We start from the raw sequence: 22,926 nt of genomic DNA on the forward strand, positions 1-22,926 counted from the left end.
AGTGGTATTAGCCAGGGGGTAGGAGTGGTGTCCCTGCCCAAGGTTTGTGGAAGGCTGGAGAGGGATGGCATGAGACAAATGGCTTGGTCACTGTTTTCGGTCCATCCCCTCCAGGGTCCCTAGGGTTGGCCGCTGTCGGCAGACAGGCTACTGGGCTAGATGGACCTTTGGTCTGACCCAGGACGGCCATTGTAAGCTCAGAGCTCAGGGTCGGGGGTCTCAGCGGACCCCCTTGATTCTCTTGCACACCTGCTCCTGGGTGGCCAGGCTGGCAGCTCTCCTGCCCTAGCTGGCCACTTTCCTGTGCATAGTGCGGAGATCGTGGACGAGGTCCACGATGTCTGCACTAGCCCAGGCAGGTGCCCGTCTCTTGCAGTCCCAGGAAAGCTCCTGGGAGCCGCCAGCCTGGTCCCAGGAAGAGGGGGAGGGCTGGGGGGCATCAGGTGGGTGGCTCGATCCGTGCCAGGTGCAGGGTCTGCTGGCTGGGTGCTGGCAGGCTTGCACCTGGCACGGGCACCGTAGCCAGCCCGTGCCCCTTTAAGGGGTTCGGGACCGGGAGGGGGGCAGACGAGTTTCCCTGGTGTTGGTCAGAGTGGCCACCAGGGAAACCTGGGGAGGGCTAGCCTCCCACTAGTTTGAATTAAGGGGCTACACACCCCTTAATTTGAACTAGCTTGTTCGAACTAGGCTTAATACTCGTAAAATGAGGTTTTCCTAGTTCGAACTAAGCACTCCGCTAGTTTGTTTTAAATTCGAACTAGCAGAGTGCTAGTGTAGCGCCTATTAAAGTTAATTCGAACTAACGTCCGTTAGTTCGAATTAACTTTGTAGTGTAGACATACCCTAGAGTACATGACCTATGAAGGAAGGCTGAAAGAATTGGGTTTGTTTAGTTTAGAAAAGAGAAGATTGAGGGGGGACACGATAGCAGTTTTCAGGTATCTAAAAGGGTGTCATAAGGATGAGGGAGAAAACTTGTTCATGTTGGCCTCTGAGGATAGAACAAGAAGCAATGGGCTTAAACTGCAGCAAGGGAGGTTTAGGTTGGACATTAGGAAAAAGTTCCTAACTGTCAGGGTGGTCAAACACTGGAATAAATTGCCCAGGGAAGTTGTAGAATCTCCATCCGTGAAGATATTTAAGAGTAGGTTGATAAATGTCTATCAGGGATGGTCTAGACACTATTTGGTCCTGCCATGAGGGCAGGGGACTGGACTCGATGACCTCTCGATGTCCCTTCCAGTCCTAGTATTCTATCATTCTATGAAGAAGATGAAGGTCATCCTGCTGCTCAACAGCTCCTGCCCATGGTTGTCCCACCATCCGAGTCCTGGTTGAGTGAGGGAGGGTATGTCTACACTACCCCGCTAGTTCGAACTAGCGGGGTAATGTATGCATACCGCACTTGCTAATGAAGCCCGGGATTTGAATTTCCCGGGCTTCATTAGCATAAGCGGGGAGCCGCCATTTTTAAATCCCCGCTGCTTCGAACCCCGTGTAGCGCGGCTACACGGGGCTCGAACTAGGTAGTTCGGACTAGGGTCCTATTCCGAACTACCGGTACTCCTCGTGAAATGAGGTGTACCGGTAGTTCGGAATAGGCACCCTAGTCCGAACTACCTAGTTCGAGCCCCGTGTAGCCGCGCTACACGGGGTTCGAAGCAGCGGGGATTTAAAAATGGCGGCTCCCCGCTTATGCTAATGAAGCCCGGGAAATTCAAATCCCGGGCTTCATTAGCAAGTGCGGTATGCATACATTACCCTCCTAGTTCGAACTAGGAGGGTAGTGTAGACATACCCTGAGTGAGCAGGGCTGTGACAATGGAGCTGCAGAAGGCTCCCCATGTGACTGCAAGGCTAGTGACACCTGATCTCTGCATTCCAAGATGTGGGGAAGGCTGTGATTCTAGTCATTCAGTGCCCTGTGGCTGGGGGTTCATCCTCCCCCCATCCTGTCCAGGAGTCATTGCTCTGCCCTGTCAGGATCACAGCCTTCCTTTTGCATCTACATGGATCCAGTGTCATTAGGGTTGCCAGATGGCTGAAACGAAAATACCGATCCTCCCCCCTCAAAAAAAAAAAAAAAAAAAAAAAAAAAAACCCCACTGGGAAAAAATTTTGTTGAAGGGGGGGGAGAAAGGAGGCGGGGACCAAAGTTGTTGAGTTAAAAAAAAAAAAAAAGACTCCACGAACCTGGATCGCTGCTAGGGGTTACCAGGTAGTCATTTAAAAGAAAACAAAAACCCGGATACGGGGGGCGAGGGGGGGGGGCAGGAGGACCAGCCAGGAATGGAGCGGTGCTGGCTGGGAAGGGGGAGCCCTGGAAACAGGGCTGGCCGGGGAATATGGGGGGCAAACGGGAAGCAGGGCTGGTCGTGGGGGAGGGCGGGGAAGTCAGGCGGAATGGGGCTGGCCACGGGATATCGGGGGAGGAGGGACCAGCTAGGAGGGGGCGGGGCTGGCCGGGAGTAAGTTGGGGTGGGAAGCACAGCTGGGAAAGATCGGGGGCCGCGAGGGTGGCCGGGAAAAAGGGGGGGTGGGAAGCAGAGCTGGTGTGTGGGGGAGATGCAGCGGTGCTGGCCGGGGGAGATCAGGAAGGAGCTGGCGGGAAGCAGAGCTGGTGGGGTTGCAGGGGAGCTGGCCGGGGAAGATCAGGAGGAGAAGTGGTGGAGAACCAGCTGGCCAGGAAGGGTGGGGGGTGAGCAAATTGGCCGGCAGGGAGCGGGACTGACCTGGGCACTTGCTGCCTGTCCCACGCAGGCTCCTGGCAGCACATGAGCGAGGAGGAGGCTTCCCTCCTCCTCACACTCTACCAACTGAGGGCTCTCAGCAGCAATCGCAGCCTCGCCTCCCAGCTGAGACTCCCAGCTGCTCCCCCTGCTCACGCCAGGCTTCCATCTGGTGCGCAGCTGGAAAAATCAGAAAATACCAGACATTGCACATGTCTGGTATTTTCTAATTTTTTTACCGGACAGAGCGCGCAAATACCGGACTATCCGGTACAATACCGGACACCTGGCAACCCTAAGTGTCATCTGCTGTCATGGTCCTGCAAGGCTGCAGAGAGCTACTTGCTCTGCCACAAGGTTGGGGACTGCAGTCCCTGGAGAAGCCAGATGTAGGAGCAAGCTTTAGTCATACTGGCTACTACTAATGGATATTTTTGTTGTTTTCAGTGTGTTAGCTGAAATTGACATTTACTGACAGCTGTTGACTTAAAATGTATCTGGCCAATCCTAAATTTTTTCTCTACATTCTTGGCCAAGATTGCTCTGTTTATACATCTCAGGCTCACATTATCTTTTTGCCACAATGTTGCTCATATTCAGCTATTACCTACAGTGATCCCCCATGTTTTTTTCAGTCACTACATCGCAGGATATAATCTTGATTCTGTAAGAGTGGCCTACCTTTGTTGTTCTTCTGTATAACTTTGTTTGACCATGTTGAATTTCATACTCTTTACTTGAATGAACAATCCCTTCAACTTGACTAACAAGAAGGTCTCGTTTCACTTTATTAACTGCTAATTCATTTTTTCTTGGCGTGGCTAATCTTTGTTTCCTGTAATTAGTCTTCTTTGACTGCTCAGGCTATTCTACGTATTGCACAGGATCTAGAAGGATTACATTTTCAAAAAGCGGGTGTGTCAATATAATCAATATTGCAAATACTTTGTCTGAAAATAAACTACTGTGGAACTCAGGAGTAGGATTTTCAGAATTTTGCATCGGTAGCTGCATGCTGTAGGCATATCCTACTCCAATCTGCTTCAATTCTGGATTCTGTTGGTTTTGTACTTGTCTTGATCTTCCATTGCTTAGTTATGGTTATGACCTAGGCATATTGGCGTGTAATCATTTAAATGATTAACTGGTTAATCCCAACGACTACGCGCACCCCCTCCTTTGCTACCTCTGTATCAGAGGGAGCAGAGAAGAGGGGAGGCAGGAGCCAGTTCCTGTGGAGAGCTGGCTTTTAAATGGGCTCCCTGCACATACCAGCTCCAGCAGAGCTTCCTGCTCTTTTCCCCGCCCCTCCCCCCCCCCGCTGCCAACCACAGAGGCAGCAGAACAGGGGTGGGAGGGGCAGGCAGTAGCCAGTGCTCAGGCTCCCATGAAGCCAGATCCCACAAAGTCATCTGCACTCCTCTCTTACCCCGCACAGCTACCTCTGTGAGGACCTGGTTCCATAGAACCAGCCTGCCCCCTGCTCTTGCTGTCTCCCTTTTTTTGATGGGCAGGGATAGTGACCAACTAGTACCTGTGCTCAGTAGTAAAGTGCCTTTCGGACGTGATTGTTTCTGCAGGGAAAACCATGTGGGTATGTCTACACTACAAAGTTAATTCGAACTAACAGCCATTGGTTCGAATTAACTTTCATAACGTCTATACATGCAAACCGCTAGTTCAAATTTAATTTGAACTAGTGGAGCGCTTAATTCGAACTAGGTAAACCTCATTCTACGAGGACTAATGCCTAGTTCGAATTAAAACAAAAAACAGGACTGTGTAGCACTTTAAAGACTAACAAGATGGTTTAATAGGTGATGAGCTTTCGTGGGCCAGACCCACTTCCTCAGATCAAATAGTGGAAGAAAATTGTCACAACCATATATACCAAAGGATACAATTAAAAAAAAAAATGAACACATATGAAAAGGACAAATCAAATTTCAGAACAGAAGGGGGATGGAATGGGAGGGAGGTAAATGTCTGTGAGCTAATGATGTTAGAGGTGATAAGTAGTTTGAATTAAGGGCGGTGTAGCCACTTAATTCAAACTAGCTGGAGGCTAGCCCTTCGCAGCTTGCCCTGGTGGCCACTCTGGGCACAACATGGGAAACTCTTCTGCCCCCCTCCCGGCCCCGGAGCCCTTAAAGGGCCACGGTATGGCTACGGTGCTTGTGCCAGTTGCAAGCCTGCCAGCACCCAGCCAGCAGACCCTGCACTTGGTACGTCATGAGCCAGCCACCCGCTGCCACCCAGCCCTCCACCTCTTCCCAGGACCAGGCTGGCGGCTCACAGAAGCCTGCCCGGGGCCGAAGCCTGCCCGGGGCTGCAAGAGGTGGGCGCCCGCGTGGTCTAGTGCGGAGATCGTGGACCTCACCGAGGTTTGGGGGGAGGCCTCCAATGTCCACGACCTCCGCACTAGCCACAGGAATGCGGCCATCTACAGCTGCATGGCTGACAGCCTGGCCACCAGAGGCCACATACGGACCCGGGAGCAGGTCCACTGCAAAATTAAGGACCTGCGGCAGGCCTACTCCAGGGCATCCCAGCCAGGGGCCGACCTGGAGGCATGCCCTCACTTTGAGGCCCTGGACTGCATCCTGGGGGTTCACACCATCCATGCCCCCCCGGGTGGTGATTGACCCCAGGGCAGAGGGACCTGTCCTGGACACGGAGGAGGAGGACGCCGATAGCCAGGAGACTGCAGGGAGCCTGCCCTGGACCCAGGACCTCCGAGGCACCCCACAGAGCACATCGGCTGTGTCGTCCAAGGCTGGAGAGGGTTCCACATGTGAGTGCCATCATGCTCCCCCTTATGTGCATGGGAGGTGTGGGGGGAGAGGGAGCCCAGAGACACTGCGCCTGGGCCTTGCCCACCATGGAGCGGCAGCTGGGAGTCATGCAGGGGCCCTGGCCTGTTCCCCACACGCAGACCTCGCCTTGCAGAGGAGGTCTGGGTTTCACCCACCGTATCCCCAGGAATAACTGACCACAGCTCTTGTTTCACCACAGCCGCAGCACCTGGGACTGCAGGGGGCATCACCCCGCTTGCAACAGCCACCAACCCCTGGGCAAGCAGGTGCACCAGGAACCTGGAGGACTACCAGCGGCAGCACCTGCGGCTACTGGAACACCAGCTCCACATCCAGGAGCACTGGGTCCGGGAGGACCTGCGGCTGCGGCAGCGGAGCTTGGAGGTGCTGGAGGAGCAGAGCCGTGCCTTCAGAGGTCACCTCCAGACTCTGGTGGACAGGTTCCTGCCTCCTCCTGCTCCAGCCTCTGCGGCCGCCCAAATCTCGCTCCTCCTCCCACCCCTGCTCCCCATCCCGCTTCCTCCGCACCCCTGTTCCTCCTGCCCCACCCTCCACACCCACTTCCCCCGACGCCCCTGCACCTGCAGTGCTGTGACATGGGAGAGCCAGCAGGACCCCCAACCCTGAGTTTTCCCTTCCCTTCCTCCCCTTCAACCCCCTTCCAGCTCCCTCCTCCCAGGTTTCCCCCTCCTCTCTCCCACCCTCACTCCTTCTTCTCCCACCCCAATTATGTACAATAAAGAGAGATTTTTGTTGGCAAAACAGGTGTGTTTATTTTACATTAGGAAGGGTGGTTATGGAGGGGAAAGGGGAAGGTGGGGAGGGTGGAAGAAGGCCCCAGTGGGGCATGCAGGGAAAGTTCAGTCCTCCTCTTCCCCCTGAAAGCTCTCCCACAGGGCTTCCCGGATCCAGACGGCCCCCTGCTGGGCCTACTGGATGGTGGCGGTGTGGGGCTGCATGTACTGGCAAGCCATGCACTCAGCTTCAGCCATCCAGGCTGGCAGGAAAGCCTCCCCCTTCCACTCACATAAATTGTGCAGCACGCAACATGCTGCCACCACGGGAGGGATATTGTGCTCAGTGAGGTCGAGGCGTGTGAGGAAGCATCGAAATCAGGCTTTCAGGTGTCCGAAGGTCCCCTCAACCATGATGCGGCCCCTGGTGAGCCTGGTATTGAAGGCCTGCCGGGAGGGGTTGAGGTGCCCCATGTATGGATTCATCAGCCAGGGCTATAGGGAGTAGGCCGCATTCCCCCACCAGGCAGACGGGCATGTCCACGTCCCTGACTCTGATGTGGTGGTCAGGGAAGAAGGTCCCGGCCTGCAGCCTCTGGCTCATGGAGGAGTTCCGGAACACCCTGGTGTCGTGTGCCTTGACGGACCAGCCCACATTAATGTCCAAGAACTGGCCCCAGTGGTCACACATGACCTGCAGGAGGACGGAGAAGTAACCTTTGCGGTTGATGTACTGGGAGGCCTGGTGTTCCGTGGCATGGATGGGGATGTCCGTCTCATCGATGGCCCCCCCGCAGTTGGGGAAGCCGAGGGCGTCGAACCCCCAGATGACTGCGTCCGGGTCGGTGAGGCGGACCACTCTGTGGAGCAGCACCCGGTTGATGGCCTTGACCACCTGCAGAGAGACACAGCAAACCATGAATCACTGGAGTGCCTGGGTGGCTGGGAGTGTTCATTCCCTGGCACTGCCCCGTGCTCCACTCCTGGAAGTAACCCCCGTGGGCAGCGTGTAGTATGGCTGGGACAGACGGAACCCTCCTGTGCGGGGCACTTTCGCCCCCCCCTTCCATTTTCCCTGGGGCAGCCCATCCCCTCCTTGTAGCCCCCCTCTTCTCCGGCCCAGTGGCCGGTGGGTGCCGTACCTGCATGAGCACTGCTCCGATGGTGGATCTCCCCACACTGAACTGGTTCCCGATGGATCAGTAGCTGTCCGGTGTGGAGAGCTTCCACAGGGTGATGGCCACATGTTTCTGGAGGGGGGTGGCAAGCCTCATGTGAGTGTCCCATCGCTGCAGAGCAGGGGCGAGCCACTCGCAGAACTCCAGGAAGGTGTCCTTCTTCATTCTGAAGTTCTGGGTCCACTGTTGGTCTCCCCAGCGCTCCAGGACAAGGCGGTCCCAGCAGTCGCTGCTGGTGTCCAGACGCCAGATGCGGCGGGGCACACTGGCGTCCGGGTGCTGCTGCCGCACCTCCATGACCCCCGGGGAGGCCAGGGCAAGAGGTAAGGGACTGACATGTACCAGATGGTGCAAGGCAGCCTCCACCCATTGCTGGCAGGCTTGCAGCAGCAAGTCTAAAAACTGAAGCAGCATGTCCAGGGTGAGCTCTGGCTCCATGGTGCCAACTGCGGCGGCGTCCCCAATGGGAACCACTGACACAGGCAGGCGGAGAGAAAAACATTTTGCTGTCCTTTGGCAAGGAGGCAAGCAAGCAGAAAAGCTGAGAACCGGCTATCCAGGGGAGTCCCTTTAAGCACGAGCCTCAGACAGCAACCACACAAAGCAACTACTGACCTGATGCCCTGCCAGAACCGGTTTCAGCTGCACTTAAATGCGACCCAGCGTCCAGTGAATGTGGACGCACTAGTTCGAATTAGCAAAACGCTAATTTGAATTAGTTTTTGGGTCTAGATGCGCTAATTCAAATTAACTTAGTTCGAATTAACTAATTCGAATTAAGTTAGTTCGAATTAGTGCTGTAGGGTAGACATACCCAGTGTGAGTAAGTTGTTGTTGGAGCATTAACTCCTTTGTGTGGTGAATTGGTGGAAGTGGCTAAGGAGTCAGTGGCAGCATGGCTATGAAGAGAACCATGGTGCTTTTGAAGAAAAGATCTGGAGTCAGGGAAGATTTCCCAGCTCTCTCCGGAATCGTCACAATTACAGTAAACTTCTGATAATCCGGCACCTTTAGGACTCAGCGGGTGCTGGATTATCAAATACGCTGGACTATCGGAAGGGGGGGGCTATGAGGGGTCTAGGATGGTGTGTGTGTGGGATGCCACCCCAAACTCCTCATAGCCCCCCCCCTCCGATAGTCCGGCTCTGCCCCAGGAGTCCCCAATTCAGCCGCTGCTGAAACTGACCAGTGGCTGAATCGGGGAAGCCGGGGGCAGAACAGCTGGGGTGCTGCTGGGTTGGTCCAGTAGTGCCACCCCTTGGCGCTGCGAGTTGCTCTTGGAGACGCCTGGGGCAGAGCAGCTGGGGTGCTGCCGGGTTGGTCCCGCAGCGCCAAGGGGCGGCGCTACCGGACCAACCCAGCAGCACCCCAGCTGTTCTGCCCCCGGCTTCCCCGATTCAGCCACTGGTCAGTTTCAGCAGCGGCTGAATCGGGGAAGCCGGGGGCAGAGAAGCTTCAATGGTCCGGCTGCTCGGAGCACTTCCGGGTTCCTGATGGTGCCGGACCATCAGGAGTGCCGGACCATCAGATGCCGGACCAATGGAGCTTTACTGTACTCTCTACCTATGGCTGCTTCCTACCTTGAGAGACAAAAAAGACCAACTTGTTCAGTTTTTAGAGCAGTGGTGGGCAGCTGGTGGTCCAGTGAGGTTTTATGTGTGGCCTGCGAGACACTTTGTTTACCATTGCAGGATTGCCAGGTTCTGCTAGTTTCCTTCTGCATGATGCTGAAGGCTTGACTACACTACAAAGTTAAGTCAACTGCAATTATGCCAATGTTGTAATTAATTTGTGTAATTGATTCATGGTTGCATGTCTGTACTGTGCACCTTGTGTTGGTGGAGCACATCCACAGTAGCAACTCTTGCATAGATGCAGGAAACAGTGCATACTGACTACAGATTGCTTTTGGAAGGGTTTGCAATGCTTCGTGGAGGGGGAAGGTTCAACATCATCTGATGTAGGTTTCTGAATCCCATTATTCCATGACCATCCACGTGCATTTCAACTGCCTGGTTACCTGCAAGCTAACCATCTCTATCTGTGTCAGAAAGCATGGATTCTTCAATATTTTGCTGTGCATTATGAACTCAAAGACTATAAGATGAGATCAGTGAGGAGGGCTGTCTGGTCGAGGGGGCCTGGAAGAACATTTTAATAATGAGCCACAGCAATGTGTATTGCTATAGTGTACTGAGCCTGGAATTGTTTGTTTGTACCATGCTATGAACATTGTAATGATTGTGAAGTGTGCCCAACCATAACAGTACATCTGCACATATTGCTGTTGTCAGTAAATGTTAGCAGCAGCCACCATGTGATAGAGAATAATAAAGTTAAATTTAGTTTTCATAAATCGATATTTTTTTTCAATTCTGCATCCATACCTATGTTGTTCAAAGAAAAACTTCGTATATGCAAGGGAACATATCTTTAAAGGAGAGGGAACAGAGAAGTCACAAGCACATACATCCATGAGGCACTCACAGCTAGCAGCATGTGCAGCTGTCCATTGTGTAGTCTCCCATGGGACGGAGTGTGTTAGGTACTGCTGCAGCCTTGAAAGATACATAGAATGGGGGAAAGGAAGAGTACAGGAAGTTCCTGGATTCTGGAATGCTTTTTTATTTTCTAATTAAGCTTTGTATGATTGGAGAATATTTGTCAAAATTAAAACAAACCTCAAACACATGAATTGGTTTCAAATAGAAATTATTTACATTTTTGTCTAATGATTTGTTGTAGAGTGGTGTAACTCTCATGCAGAACAGTTCTCTCCTCTGCCTCCAAACAGTGATTTTTTCCCCCCTTCATATCATGACTTGTGCATCTATGCAAAGAGATAGAAAAGGAGAGTAAATCCTTTCAGGTTCTCTGCATCTACAAGCTCTAATGAATTCTGCTGTAAATACACTTCAGTATTCCCACTCCAATACAGAGTTGAGGCAATTGATTCAAAAGAGCATATCCAAGCAAAAGTAAGCACAGGTGCAGTGGAAATACAAAGGTACTGGTCTAGCTTTTTTTGACAGTGGGTTAATTTTGAGACACAACCTTTCTTCTCCTGAAAGACGTGAGAGACCACAGGGTACTATTATGCATCTGTAATCTTTGTGTTGGTAAAGACCTAAGTCGTGGTGTTCAGATAGTAAAAGTTCATTCAAATTCTGAATATGTGAATTGCAGTGGAATAACAGGCTCTATCCACATGACATTGACTCAGTTTTAATAACACTGTACAAAGCCATGTAATGCTGCAATTTATTTTAGTGTATTACTTTTACTTTACTAAACATATCTTGGAAACTTGGTTTTAACATAAAAGCCTTCTTTAGGATAAGTAAATCTTCTTCTTTAATGACAAACTTATAGGAGGTATATAGTAACTGTACCATGTACCAATTTCCCACTTTCTATCCCTGGAAAAAGTGAATGCTAGTGGTATAGGTTTTTACTCATCCCAGGGAAAGTTTTCAGTTTTAAGAATGAAAAGAAAAATTAAACACCATGACCTCTTTTCCCTACAGCCTGAGGCTCAGCACTCTGACTGCTTCTCATCTCCCACCTGTATTCCACCACCCGGACACCAGCCTCCTCCATTCCCCAAAGCTCTTGTTCCATATACCATCTCCCAACCCTGCCCCCTTCTTGTAGAAGCAGCTTATCTGCAGCTCCTCATTGGCATGACTCTTTGCCACCCTTGCTTTCTGCTATGCCTGCTGTAGCTCTCTGATATTTTTTACATGGTATTGAATATAAGAATGACCATTGTAGGGTCAGACCAAAGGCAATGCAAGGTACCCCAGAGGGAATGAACAGAACAGGTGATCATCAAGTGATCCCTCCCCATCACCCATTCTCAGCCTCTGACAAACCAGGGGCTATGGGAACCATTCCTACTATGATAGAGTTAGAGCAGAAGGCTATTAAAAAAGTAGTGGAGGGGAGGTATATAAGCCTCAGACTAGGGAAATCCTTGCTCCCAGAATAAAAGGGAGGGGCTGGCTTAAAACCAGCAGAGGCAATCAGGGACAGTGAAACACCTGGGACTAATTGACTAGGCCTGCAGAGTCAGGCCAGCAGAGGCTAATTAGGGCACCTGGGGTAATTAAGAAAACCAGTTCAGACTGGCTCTAAAAGAAGCTTTGCCTGCAGTTAGAACATGCATTAGCTGAGAGGATGGAGGAAAGCACCTCTAGGAGTAGGAGCAAAAGAAACAACAACTGAACACTAGGAGGATGAACCAGAGAGAAGGAAGGTGCGGGAAAGTAGCGCAGCAGTCTTGGAGCTGTCTTATATAGCAGGTGTTGAGGATTCACACTGGCAACTACTATTACAGGGTCCTAGGCTGGAACCCAGAGTAGAGGATGGGCCCGGGTTACCCCCAACACCCACCTCCCCATTTCCATGCAGGGAAAAGGACTGTGGAGTTTATTTTCCATTTTACAGTACGCTGGCTGATGATGAAAAGAGCTCAACAAACAACAAACTAAAGCCCTAGGTGTGGTGCCTAAAATTATGGGCTGCTGTGAGCTCTGAGGTGAGCAAGTCCACCAGGAAGCACAGGACCCACTGAGTTTCTGTAGGAGCTTTGTCACACTGCCCATCCTGGGTAATAGCCATTGATGGACCTATCCTCTGTGAATTTATTTAGTTCTTTTTTGAACCCTGTTAAAGTCCTGGTCTTCACAACATCCTCTGGAAAACTGCTGTTTTTCCTTATCATGGTCCCTCTGTTCCATGCCTCGAGCACATTCCTGCAGCTGGAGTGGAGCTGTGTCCACAAACTTGGGAGATCCACCACCACCCCCACCCCGTTTACTCTAGTCAAGAATGTGATTGTTGCATACTGCCAGATACTGCTCACCTGAGCTTGCCCTGTGAGTTCTCCACACCAAGAAAACAAGACTGAGCAATTTCAAAATTTTCCAGGAATTTAAAAGACAGGGGCACCTACCTGTATACCTGGGTGCCAGGAAATAGGTGATGAGAGCAGGCTCTATTGGCATTATGGAATATCTCCTGTAGGTCACTTAGGAAGACATAAGCAACGTAGTGTCTCTATTGACACAGTGTCACCCTAAACTCTAGCCCTCTCCTTGAGCGGATAAGCCAGTTTAGCAGGCAAGTTAAAGTGGTGGGAGGAACAGTGTAGAGTGTACGCTTTTGTAGTTAGGTCGACGTAAGCTGTTTTATATCATCTTAACTTTGCAAGATAGATAAGCAGTAAGTGTGATCAGATATTCATGTAATCCCTTTCAGTTTCCTCTTCTTCCTCTCTAGCCACTGACCTCTTCTTTTTTTCCCATGATTGAAGGGAAGGACTGGTAATTTCTTGTCTGAATTCTATGTTCAGTATTATCTTAGGGTATGTCTATACTACCCCGCTAGTTTGAACTAGCGGGGGTAATGTAGTCATCCGCAATTGCAAATGAAGCCCGGAATTTGAATTTCCCAGGCTTCATTTGCATAAAGCCGGCCGGCGCCATTTTTAAATGCCAGCTAGTTCGAACCCCGTGCCGCGCGGCTACACGCGGCACGGAGTAGCTAGTTCGGATTAGGCTTCTAATCCGAACTAGCTGTACTCCTCGTGGAATGGGGCTTCATTTGCAATTGTGGATGACTACATTACCCCTGCTAGTTCGAACTAGCGGGGTAGTGTAGACATACCCTTAGACTGACACTCCCAAGTAGTACTACTGTTACCCAACTGGTATAAAGCGTAATACTGTAAGTTGTTCTCCTCCCCATTAGTAAGGATGTTATCCTGTCTGTGGCTAAAAATTGCATACATTTGGATTGAGTCAGGGCACTAGTTTAATCCTGTTGCCTGAATTGAAGCATGGTACTATAACTGTTTATGCTAAGTATTGTTTTTAGGGGTGGCATCTAATGAAGCTCTAATTATTATAGTAATTTTTAAAATCAATTAACATCAATAAATTGCCTAAGGAGGTTGTGGAATCTTCATCTGTGGAGATATGTAAGAGTAGGTTAGATAAATGTCTATCAGGGATGGTTTAGACAGTACTGGGTCCTGCCATGAAGGCAGGGGACTGGACTTGATGACCTCTTGAGGTCTCTTCTAGTCCTAGTATTCTATGATTCTATGCTTTACATAGCAAATGAAAAATATTTGGAAATACAAATAGAACTATTAGTAATTTTAGAATATATTAATATATTTTAACTAGTAATCTCATCATTATTAGTAAAACTTGTACCTATTTTGTATGTGGTATGCACATTTTAATTATTTTCACCTCTTCTTTTAACAGTGCTGTAATTCGTCGTTGAAGCCATACATTCATAACAGTTTACACCATCAAACATTTCATGTAGACTGATTCTGTGTCTCATAAACTCTAAGCACTGTGAATTGAAACTACCAAACTACATGGAGTTTACAAGTGGCTAACGCATGGGTCAAATGGTCTATTTTCCTGATATTTAATAAGAAGCATTATCACCATTATGATGAACCGGGAGAAGTGGGTTAACCTCAGTCCTACAGAATTTTCTCAACTTCAGAAGTATGCAGAATGTAAGTACTTTTTTGTTTAAATTAGTTTATGTAGTTTCACTATGTTAATGCAACATTGTCTACTTCAAACTAAAATGTAATACCCAAGATTGTCTTGAGGTTGTATGTTGGCAGTTAAATTGGTATTCCGTGGTGATTTAATTTTATTTATTTATTTTTATTCATTGCCATGTAAGAGCCTGAATTCAACCTTTGTCATCAAAGATTGGATTTCCACATAGACTCTGGTTTTAATATGGATAGCTTAATATTATTTCAATGAACATTATGGGGTTTTAGTATGGGAAGATCTACCTATACTGATTATTCAGACAGAATATGAAACACCTCAGCCCACAATCCTTTTGGCAATCTGGCAGCCTATTTGCCTGCCAAGTCATCTTAAGCTTACTGTTTCACTTCAGCCATGTAGGGATTTGGGAGTATTGTTAAGAGAGCATGCTCAGCTATCAGAGAAACAAACACCTTGGCTTGTACCGTAAGTATGCGCCTCTGGTGGATGTGGAGAAATATTGGTTGATTTCAAGAGGAGAATATCCAGCTCTTTATTAAGAGGATGGTTTCTAGTGTTGGGATACATAAAGATACTCTAGAATTTGAAAGTGTTGAAAATAGGAATGTGCATGACACCTGTTGCTTTATTCTGTTTGCATGAATTCATAGGAGAACTGAAGTAAATTATTTTATCCAATCTGAGGATGTGGAACAAAGGATGTTATGTCTTTCAAACTACTTTCTATCAGTAATAAAAGTTCAGACGGTGAAGATAATTTATTCAATAGAGCAGAGGTGAGAAGCCTTTTATGGATTGAGGGCCACTGACCCACAGAATAATCAACTGGAAGCTGCACAGAAGTGAGAAGTGCCAAAAAGAAAAATCCATCTCACTGACATGTTCCCTGACTGAGAAGAAGACACTTCCCACATTCCCCTCACACAGCAGAGCCTAGCTGGGCCTGGGCTAATACATTTTGTGGGGGGCGGGGAAGCCTCCAGGCAACACTTCACTGTGCTGGCCAAGGGGACAGGGCGTGGCAAACACAAGCAAACTTCCTCCTGCCACCAGGCAGAGTCCATAGATCAGAACTGGCTCTGGCCCCTTGAGGTTTGGGGCTCCTGTCCCCATGGTGGGTGGTCATGGGGCTGGAGCACCAGTAAGGGCTCCCCAATGCTGGGGGTGGGCAAAGCGCTGAGCCTCGGGCTGAATCCCGGCAAGCTGGAGGCCGGATTCTGCCCCTGGGCTTTAGGTTTCCCACCCCTGTAATAGATTATTGGGTCTGCCATATGCACACCTACATTTGAAACTCTAACCAGATAAAAAGTTTTTCTCACTGAATGAAAACCCTAGTAAGAACATTTTTGAAAGTGTGCTCAAGTTTTTTTTAATTTAAAATACACAGCTTTATAAGAAACACTTCTTAGACATGAGAAATAATTATAGACACCTATCTCACTAAGATGTAACTTTTTCTGCAATATCTCACAATTTTGGCTGGGTTTAAGCAATTTCACTCAGAATCTAACTACTGAATAGTAAAACTGAGATTCAGGAAAGATATGGAAATATAAATACAGGTTGAACTTCTCTAATCAAGAACTCTCTCGTCCAGAAACATGTGTCATCCAGAATGATTTTAGTTAGCCGGAAGTCCACTTTTCATGGATGCAGACAAGTTTCCTGCGGTCCCATAAAGTTTGTTTACAGCCACCAGTCTTAGCTCTCAGAGTCCTGTGCTGTTGTTTAGCTCTAATTTACCCCTAAAGTAAATTTACCCCCCCCCCCCCAGAGTCCTGAGGAGTCTGGTCTAGAGAGGTTCAATCTGTATTTATGGCAGATTGAGATAGCACATTATGCTTCCAGTGGACCTTAAATCTGAGTCTAATGCCAAATACAAGCCTCAAAGTTAAAAATTATAAAAACTGAGCTTTAACCAGGTGCATGTTTGAGCTTATGGATTTAGCAGTTACTGAAGGAATAAGATAAACTTAAAAACCAACAAATGGTCTGGTAGCACTTTATAGACTAACAAAACATGTAGATGGTATCATGAGCTTTTGTAGGCACAGCCCACTTCTTCAGATGACCGGTCTAAATTTAAAAAACAACAAATGATCCAGTAGCACTTTATAGACTAACTTCGCTACCCCCTGACGCTTCCTGAAGGAATAAGAATAGGAACACACAAATATTTTGACAGTCTACATGAGCTGGCAGATGTATCATTCTTCATTATGGACACAATATTACTATATCATGTATATTAAAGGCTTTTATTTTCATGATACATAGTTAAAACTCTGCTGACTGCCACAATGAGACTCTCAGGTAATTGGTCAGCACAAGAGTCAAACTAATAATGCCAGAGCTACATGCTTTTAGATATACAATAATATTTGTAATATGAAATGAACACCCGTATACTGTAATATCTCCATAGGAACTGAAAAAGGGCTAAGCTATGCTCCAATATATGTGTTAGTCTATAAGGTGCCACAGGACTTCTCATTCTTGTAGTAACAAGAAATGTCACTTAAAAGTGTTACCCAGAAGATAGTAATTGTGAGATGTACACATATTGCTGTGAGGATTAAACAATAACGGTCTTTAAATATGATCATAGCTGTTATGTCTTTTGGAATCCAGCTGTGCATAGGACCTCCATAAGTCACAAATTGAGGCTTGCTGTTGTTGCATTTTAGTGGAAGGAATGTAGTAGCAAGTTAGAAAAATGCTTTTGTCTACTATGAAAAATTTTGTATTGGATAATGTCAATGTCCATTACAAAGGCCAAGTGATTTTTTCACAATTTTGAACTCATCCTTTCCTAACTACAAAAACAAATCGGCTAAGAGTAGCTACAGACATTCCCAATGTGGAGACAACACTTTATTTCTTGGTTCTCTCCTCCTCCACTTCCTCTTCCTGGTCTATATAGAGATGTTTTGAAGGATTATAATTTAAAGAGGCATCCTCCATAAGGCACTAGGGATGTCAATGGTTAACCCTCACCCTCTGCCTGCTCCCATTTAAGCTGTTAACTGGCTAAACATAACATTTAACCAGTTAACTGATTAAACAGGATTTTACATCCCTATAAGGGATAGTATTGTGAACCTAGGAGTTGGGATATGTTCCCATCTTCAAGCAGGGCTGGATTTATGCTTTAGGTGTCCTGACGTTCAATACCTTTAATGCCCCCTCTGCCTACAATTGATATTCATATTTTGCTTAAAAATGTAACTTTTAACTTTTAGGTGCCCCTAGAACAGGAGTGGACAATTTATTTTTCATAAGGGGCTACTCCAAGAATCTGGAAAGTGGTCAAGAGCTGCACTTTTCCATAGTAATTGTGATGCAGGGTCTGGGATGGAGGCTGGGGGAAGAAGGGAGCTTGAGGTAAGGAATACAGGTGCAAGAGTGGATGTGGGGTCTGGGAGGGAGCTGGATCAAGGGGGGAGTTGTGACCTGGGGCAGGGGACTGGAGAGCAGGTGTGGGAGGGGGTATAGGTGCAGGAGGGGGACAGAGTTTGGGCTATGTTGGGTAGGGAGGAGTTGCGGGATGGAGGGGGTGGGGTGCCAGAGGCAGGATGTGGCTGGGAGACTTCCGTGGGTGACTCCCACCTAGCATGTTTCTCAGGCAGGCTTCCTGCCCCTGCACATCTGCAGGGGCCATGCATGTCTGTGAATAGCCTTTGGGAAGGGAGAAGGGTACTTTGCATGGTGCCTGTTCTTCAAGCAGGCAGCTATAATTGGCTAGAAACTGGCCAATGGGATTATGCTGGGGCGGGGATAGCATGCAAAGCTTTTCTGCCCTCCTCCTGGGCTCAAAGCTGTTCAAAGACAATTAGCGCCTGGTAGCTGCAGCATGTGGGGCAGTCAGGGAGCTTGTCTGAGGCTCCTCACTGCATCCACAGGCTGGATCTGGCAACATGGTGGTCCCAGGCTGTGTTTTGCCCAGCGCTCCCCTAGAATGTTCATTGCCCAGAGGCACATGCTTACTGTGCCTAATTGGAAATCTGGCCATGCCTTCAGAGCACACCACGTGGCTGTGTGCAACAGTTCACCAAAGATGCTATCCAATTTGTTTTATTAAAGTTATAGTCCTTTCTCTTTCACTGGTTTGTTATTTAATGAACCCCAAGATCATTGTATGGGGTTGGTGCTCAAGGAGAAGGAAACTTCAGTCATTTTGAAGTTAACACATGTTTGCAACTGAAAGCAGAGACAAAGAGAGGCACCAGAGAAACACCAGGCACAGAGGCTTCTGCATGTATTTGTCAAGTGCAGTAATAGCTTGATTAGCCTAAAAAGGTGGAGAAAAAACCTACAAATAAATGTGGTGCAACCTCCATCCGGTCTGCAATTATCAGGTAATACTGCAGAAAACTGGGAGAACTTTCAGACCGAGATCTGAATTGAAAAATGGCTAAGTGGACTGAGTACAAAGAATATAGCTTGACCAGATCAGAGTAGAACCACTCATTATGAAATAGGGATGTAAAATCCTGGCTAATCACTTAACCTGCTAAATGTTGGGTTGACCTAACATTTAATCAGTTAACTGACTAGAGGAGCCTGCAGGGCTCCTGCTCCCAGCCCCCATACTGAGGCTGGCTGCTGGCTCCCAGCACTCATGCTGGGGCTCACAGGCACCGGCTCTGCTGGCTCCCAGCCCCCACATTGGGACATGAGGGCTGCTCCCTAAGGAACTGGTTAACCATTATCTGGAAAGCCTCACCTGGTAAGGGTGATGGTAACTGTGACGGGATGTGGTTACAGACAACCCCTCGGAGGTACCTCCTGGGGTGCTGACACAGCCACTGCCACTCACCTTCCCACTCTCTGGGGCTCCTCACCACCCAGTCCTGCTGGGCCAGCTCCCTGGTCTCCCCCAGTCAATGCCCTGAGCTGAGGTCCCTGCCCCCACCAAGAACCAGTACAGACACTGAACCACTTCAGGTCCAAGGAGAGTGCAGTTTAGGGCCCAGCCTCCTGAGGGAGCACTCCCCAGATGGGATCAAACCCCAAGGAATTAGGTAAGCCCCATTTAACAATGAAAGGGGGAATGTGCACACTGGTTTCCCCCCCCCGCCCCCCGGGTAACAATCACTTACACTGGGTTTGATAGAAAATAAAAATGGTTTTATTAAGTTGAAGCAGTAGGATTTAAGTAGTAATAAGTGAAAACAGGCAGAGGAAAATAGGTTACAAATCAAAAGAAACAAAACCGCTTGGCTAATTCTCCACTGAAACCTCAGTGCAAACTTAAACTCACCCTAAAACCTCTTTTGGGGCTGCCACTCAAAACTGGGGCTGTCTACCCCACCTTGGGGTCTCAGGCTCCTTCCTTCAGGTGCAACCGAACCAAAAGACTCAGGCCTCTGCTTTCCTATTCCTTTTGTTAAGGATTGAGGCCACTCACTACTAACCACTGCTCAGACTGAAGGACAAAAGATTGTTTAACAGTGACTCAACTAGAAGTTGCAGGTAACACCCTCCGTGTCTCCCATTCAAAGTATTCCCCACTCCATGTATCTAATTTTAAACACACAAATGATACATATAACAGTGTAAGATAAACAGAACTAGCAGATCATGACATGAAGATCCATGGGTTACATGAAATGATTTGCTCAAACCACCTTTGAGTTAGGTATATTCATATCCATGAGTCCATTTCATAAAGCATGGGTGGGGGTGTGGCTGAGGGGTCCATTACAGTAACCAATTAACTGGTTACCTGTTCACTTCTCTACTATGGAAACCATTGGTAGGGAGAAGACTAGGTAGAGATGGTCATGTGGAAGGTATGGATCATAGTCTGGCCCCAAATATTGTGGGGTCTTTTAGAAACATTGTAATAAATGTGAGGAAAATAATAATTTTTCAAAATATTGCAGATCCTAAATGCAGAAAAGTTAAGTGTAGTCATTTAAAGGCAATCTGATTTGAGGAGATTTTCACAAACATGCTGGGATCAAGCAAGACCGATGAGAGGGAATGCACGCTGCCTATGATAGCACATGGAATAATTATTCTGCTGAAACTGATCACAGGAGTTCAAGTTAATCTTTATTAACAGGATTATGAATGTCTGAAAATAACCCCAAAAATAGAACCAACAAAAGGTAAACGTATTTCAGTCAATTGAATGCGTGCTCAGTTATTTTGGCAGTTTAAATTTAATTACCAGGCATATTTAATATCCCATTTGGAAGATACATATTCTTACACTTACACTTCTGGTGAAGAAGGTGCGAGAAAAGATATTACAAAACTTTACACTTGCTTTATGAACATATTAAAGGTATTGACACCTCAATGGATGGCATTCTCATTTGGGGCTTACTGAAAGAAAAGCATGATTGTATACTTCAAGAAGTCCAGAATGTAACTAGAGCTGCAAACCTCAAACTAAATTTGGAGAAATGTGTTTTAAGGGTTGCAGAACTGACTTTTGTTGGGGATGCCAGGTTTTATACCTTTTAAAGAAATAATATTAGGAACATTTCAGCAATTGAAAGGATGCCATGTTCCCAGTCAAAGAAAGATGTCCAACAATTCCTGGAAATGGTTACTCATCTTAGAAAACTCGTACCTAATCTATCTACCAAAGGAGAAGCTTTGAGAATTCCTAGAGAATAAAAATGAATCACAATGCTGAACAGGAAGAAACACAGGAAGATTTAAAATGACTGATATAAGTCCAAGTTCTGTGCAACTGGAAGTCCTATTAAAATCTTAGCAGCTACTTCATAATCTGGGTTATGTGTACTGATTGCGTGAGGTTTGTTTGTAACCAGTGACATAAGCATCCAAATCACTTATTGAGGCAGAAACTAGATACCCATAGATAAATGAGCTCTTGGGAATATTGTTTGCCTGTGAGAAATTCACTCAGTATATTCATGGAGAGATGGGGGAAGTTCAAGCAAACCACAAGACCTTAATAGCTTTATTTAGCAAACTTGTAAAGGCTAAACTTACCATTCTATAAAGCTGCGAAACGTATTGTTTTATTGTGACCTTCATGCCAGCTAAATTCATATTCATGGCAGATGTACTTTCCATAGCAGTGACTCTCTCATGAAACCAAAGAGAACTTTAGAGACAGATACACAAGCCTCTATGCAGACGTGATTGTAAAATTAATTTTCTTAGCTTCCTGTAACAAATAAGAGATGAAACAGAGAAGGTTGAATAATTGGGAATCCTTAAAGAAGTGATAGTTAAAGGATGACCTGAAGAAATAACAAATAATCTGGTAGCATTTTAAAGACTAACAAAACATAGATGGTATCATGCGTTTTTGTGGGCACAGCCCACTTCTTCTTCAGATGACCAGAGTGTTGGAATAGTAATTGCTGTCCAAGGGTAAGAAATTGTTTAAACTGCAAACATGAACTAATTGTGATAGATTGGGTGATTTTTTTTCAAGGCCAGTATAGTTTAATTCCATTGAGCCTTTGAAAAAAAAATGCAGGTTGAAACTTTCTTAACCAGGATTCTCTGGTCCAGCAACATCAGCGGTCTGGCAGCACCACAGATGTTCCAGGACCAAAGAGTCCCAGTGGCAATCTAAGGTAAGACACTGATACTTAAGGATTGTTTAGTAGTCCCAGGTTGTTACTCTTTGTATCCAGAAATTTGTACACTTCACAATATTAAGAAGTCCGTGATAGCCAACATGAAGGCAGTCTTCTCCAAACATGGAATTCCAGATTTTGGTGGACCAGAGGAGGTCATTTCTGGCCCTCCTACCACCAGATCTCTCCAGCTTTGCCCCCATTGCTTGCCTCCCACCCATCGCTCGTTATTTACTTCTCCACTTCATAACTCAAGAACTTAGAGACACCAAATGAAATTAATAGGCAGCTGGTTTGAAACAAACAAAAGGAAGCATTCCCCCCCGTCAGCCTGTGGAATTCTTAATCAGGAGATTTTGTGATTTGCCAAGACTATAACACGGTTCAAAAAAACTGGATAAATTCACAGACAATAGATCCACCAATGCCCATAATTCAGGATAGGCAGGAATGGCGTCCCTAACCTCTGTTTGCTAGAAGGTGGGAATGGGCGACATGGGATGGATCACTTGATCTTACATGGTCATTTCCTCTGGGGCACATGACACTGGCCACTGTTGGAAGACAGGATAGTGACTGGACGGACTTGTGATTTTGACCCAATATGTTCTTGTGTTCAAAGGGGTACCAATAGGCTGTGTCTACACTGGCACGATCTTGCACCAAAGCAGCCGCTCTTGCACAAAAACTTGCTCCCTGTCTACACTGGCTGTGTGTTCTTGCACAAGTAAACTGATGTTCTACTATGTAAAATCAGGGCTTCTCGCGCAAGAACTATGATGCTCCTGCTCAGGAATAAACCCTCTTGCGCAACTGTTCTTGCGCAAGAGGCCAGTGTAGACAGGCAACATGAATTTCTTGCGCAAGAAAGCCCTATGGTTAAAATGGCTATCAGAGCTTTCTTGCACAAGAAAGCATCTACACAGGCATGGATGCTCTTGTGCAAAAGCACATCTCTTGTGCAAAAGCACATGGCAGAGTAGACGCTCTCTTCTGGCACAAGAAGCTGCCAGTGTAGATGTAGCGCTAAACAACAGGCTGCATCTAAGGTCTTATATAGTTTTGGATGGATCAGGAAGAAATATTTCAATGCAAGCAAAGGGATTTAATCTCAGAAAATTCCAAATCTTCGGCATTAGTCATCTGATCCTTTATTACTGAAGCAAAAAGGGGAAACTGTCAAGGAAGGAAAGAACCGCTGAGATGCTAATGAGAGGCTGATCCTGAGGGAGAGGTGTGTGAGAGCAGAAGATGCTCCTCCACTTCGTCATGCTGTCCCCGGGAACAGATGCTGCCCCAAGAGTGCAGGCATGCCTGTGTGCCGTGTGGCACTCCAAA

At 47.3% G+C, this 22,926-nt stretch overlaps 1 protein-coding gene across 1 annotated transcript in view; it reads left to right on the forward strand.

Annotated features, from left to right (window-relative positions):
• DGKB (diacylglycerol kinase beta) overlaps positions 1 to 22,926 on the forward strand; it is a 492,141-nt gene that overhangs the window by 33,103 nt on the left and 436,112 nt on the right. The window contains exon 2 of the mRNA XM_075922292.2: positions 13,736 to 14,001. Within this exon, the coding sequence (XP_075778407.1) occupies positions 13,932 to 14,001 (70 nt within the window). The 5' untranslated portion in view covers positions 13,736 to 13,931. The remainder of the gene's footprint in view (positions 1 to 13,735; positions 14,002 to 22,926) is intronic.

Source organism: Pelodiscus sinensis, chromosome 2 (assembly GCF_052426305.1).
Source record: "Pelodiscus sinensis isolate ZL-2025 chromosome 2, ASM5242630v1, whole genome shotgun sequence".
Lineage (NCBI taxonomy): Eukaryota > Metazoa > Chordata > Testudines > Trionychidae > Pelodiscus > Pelodiscus sinensis.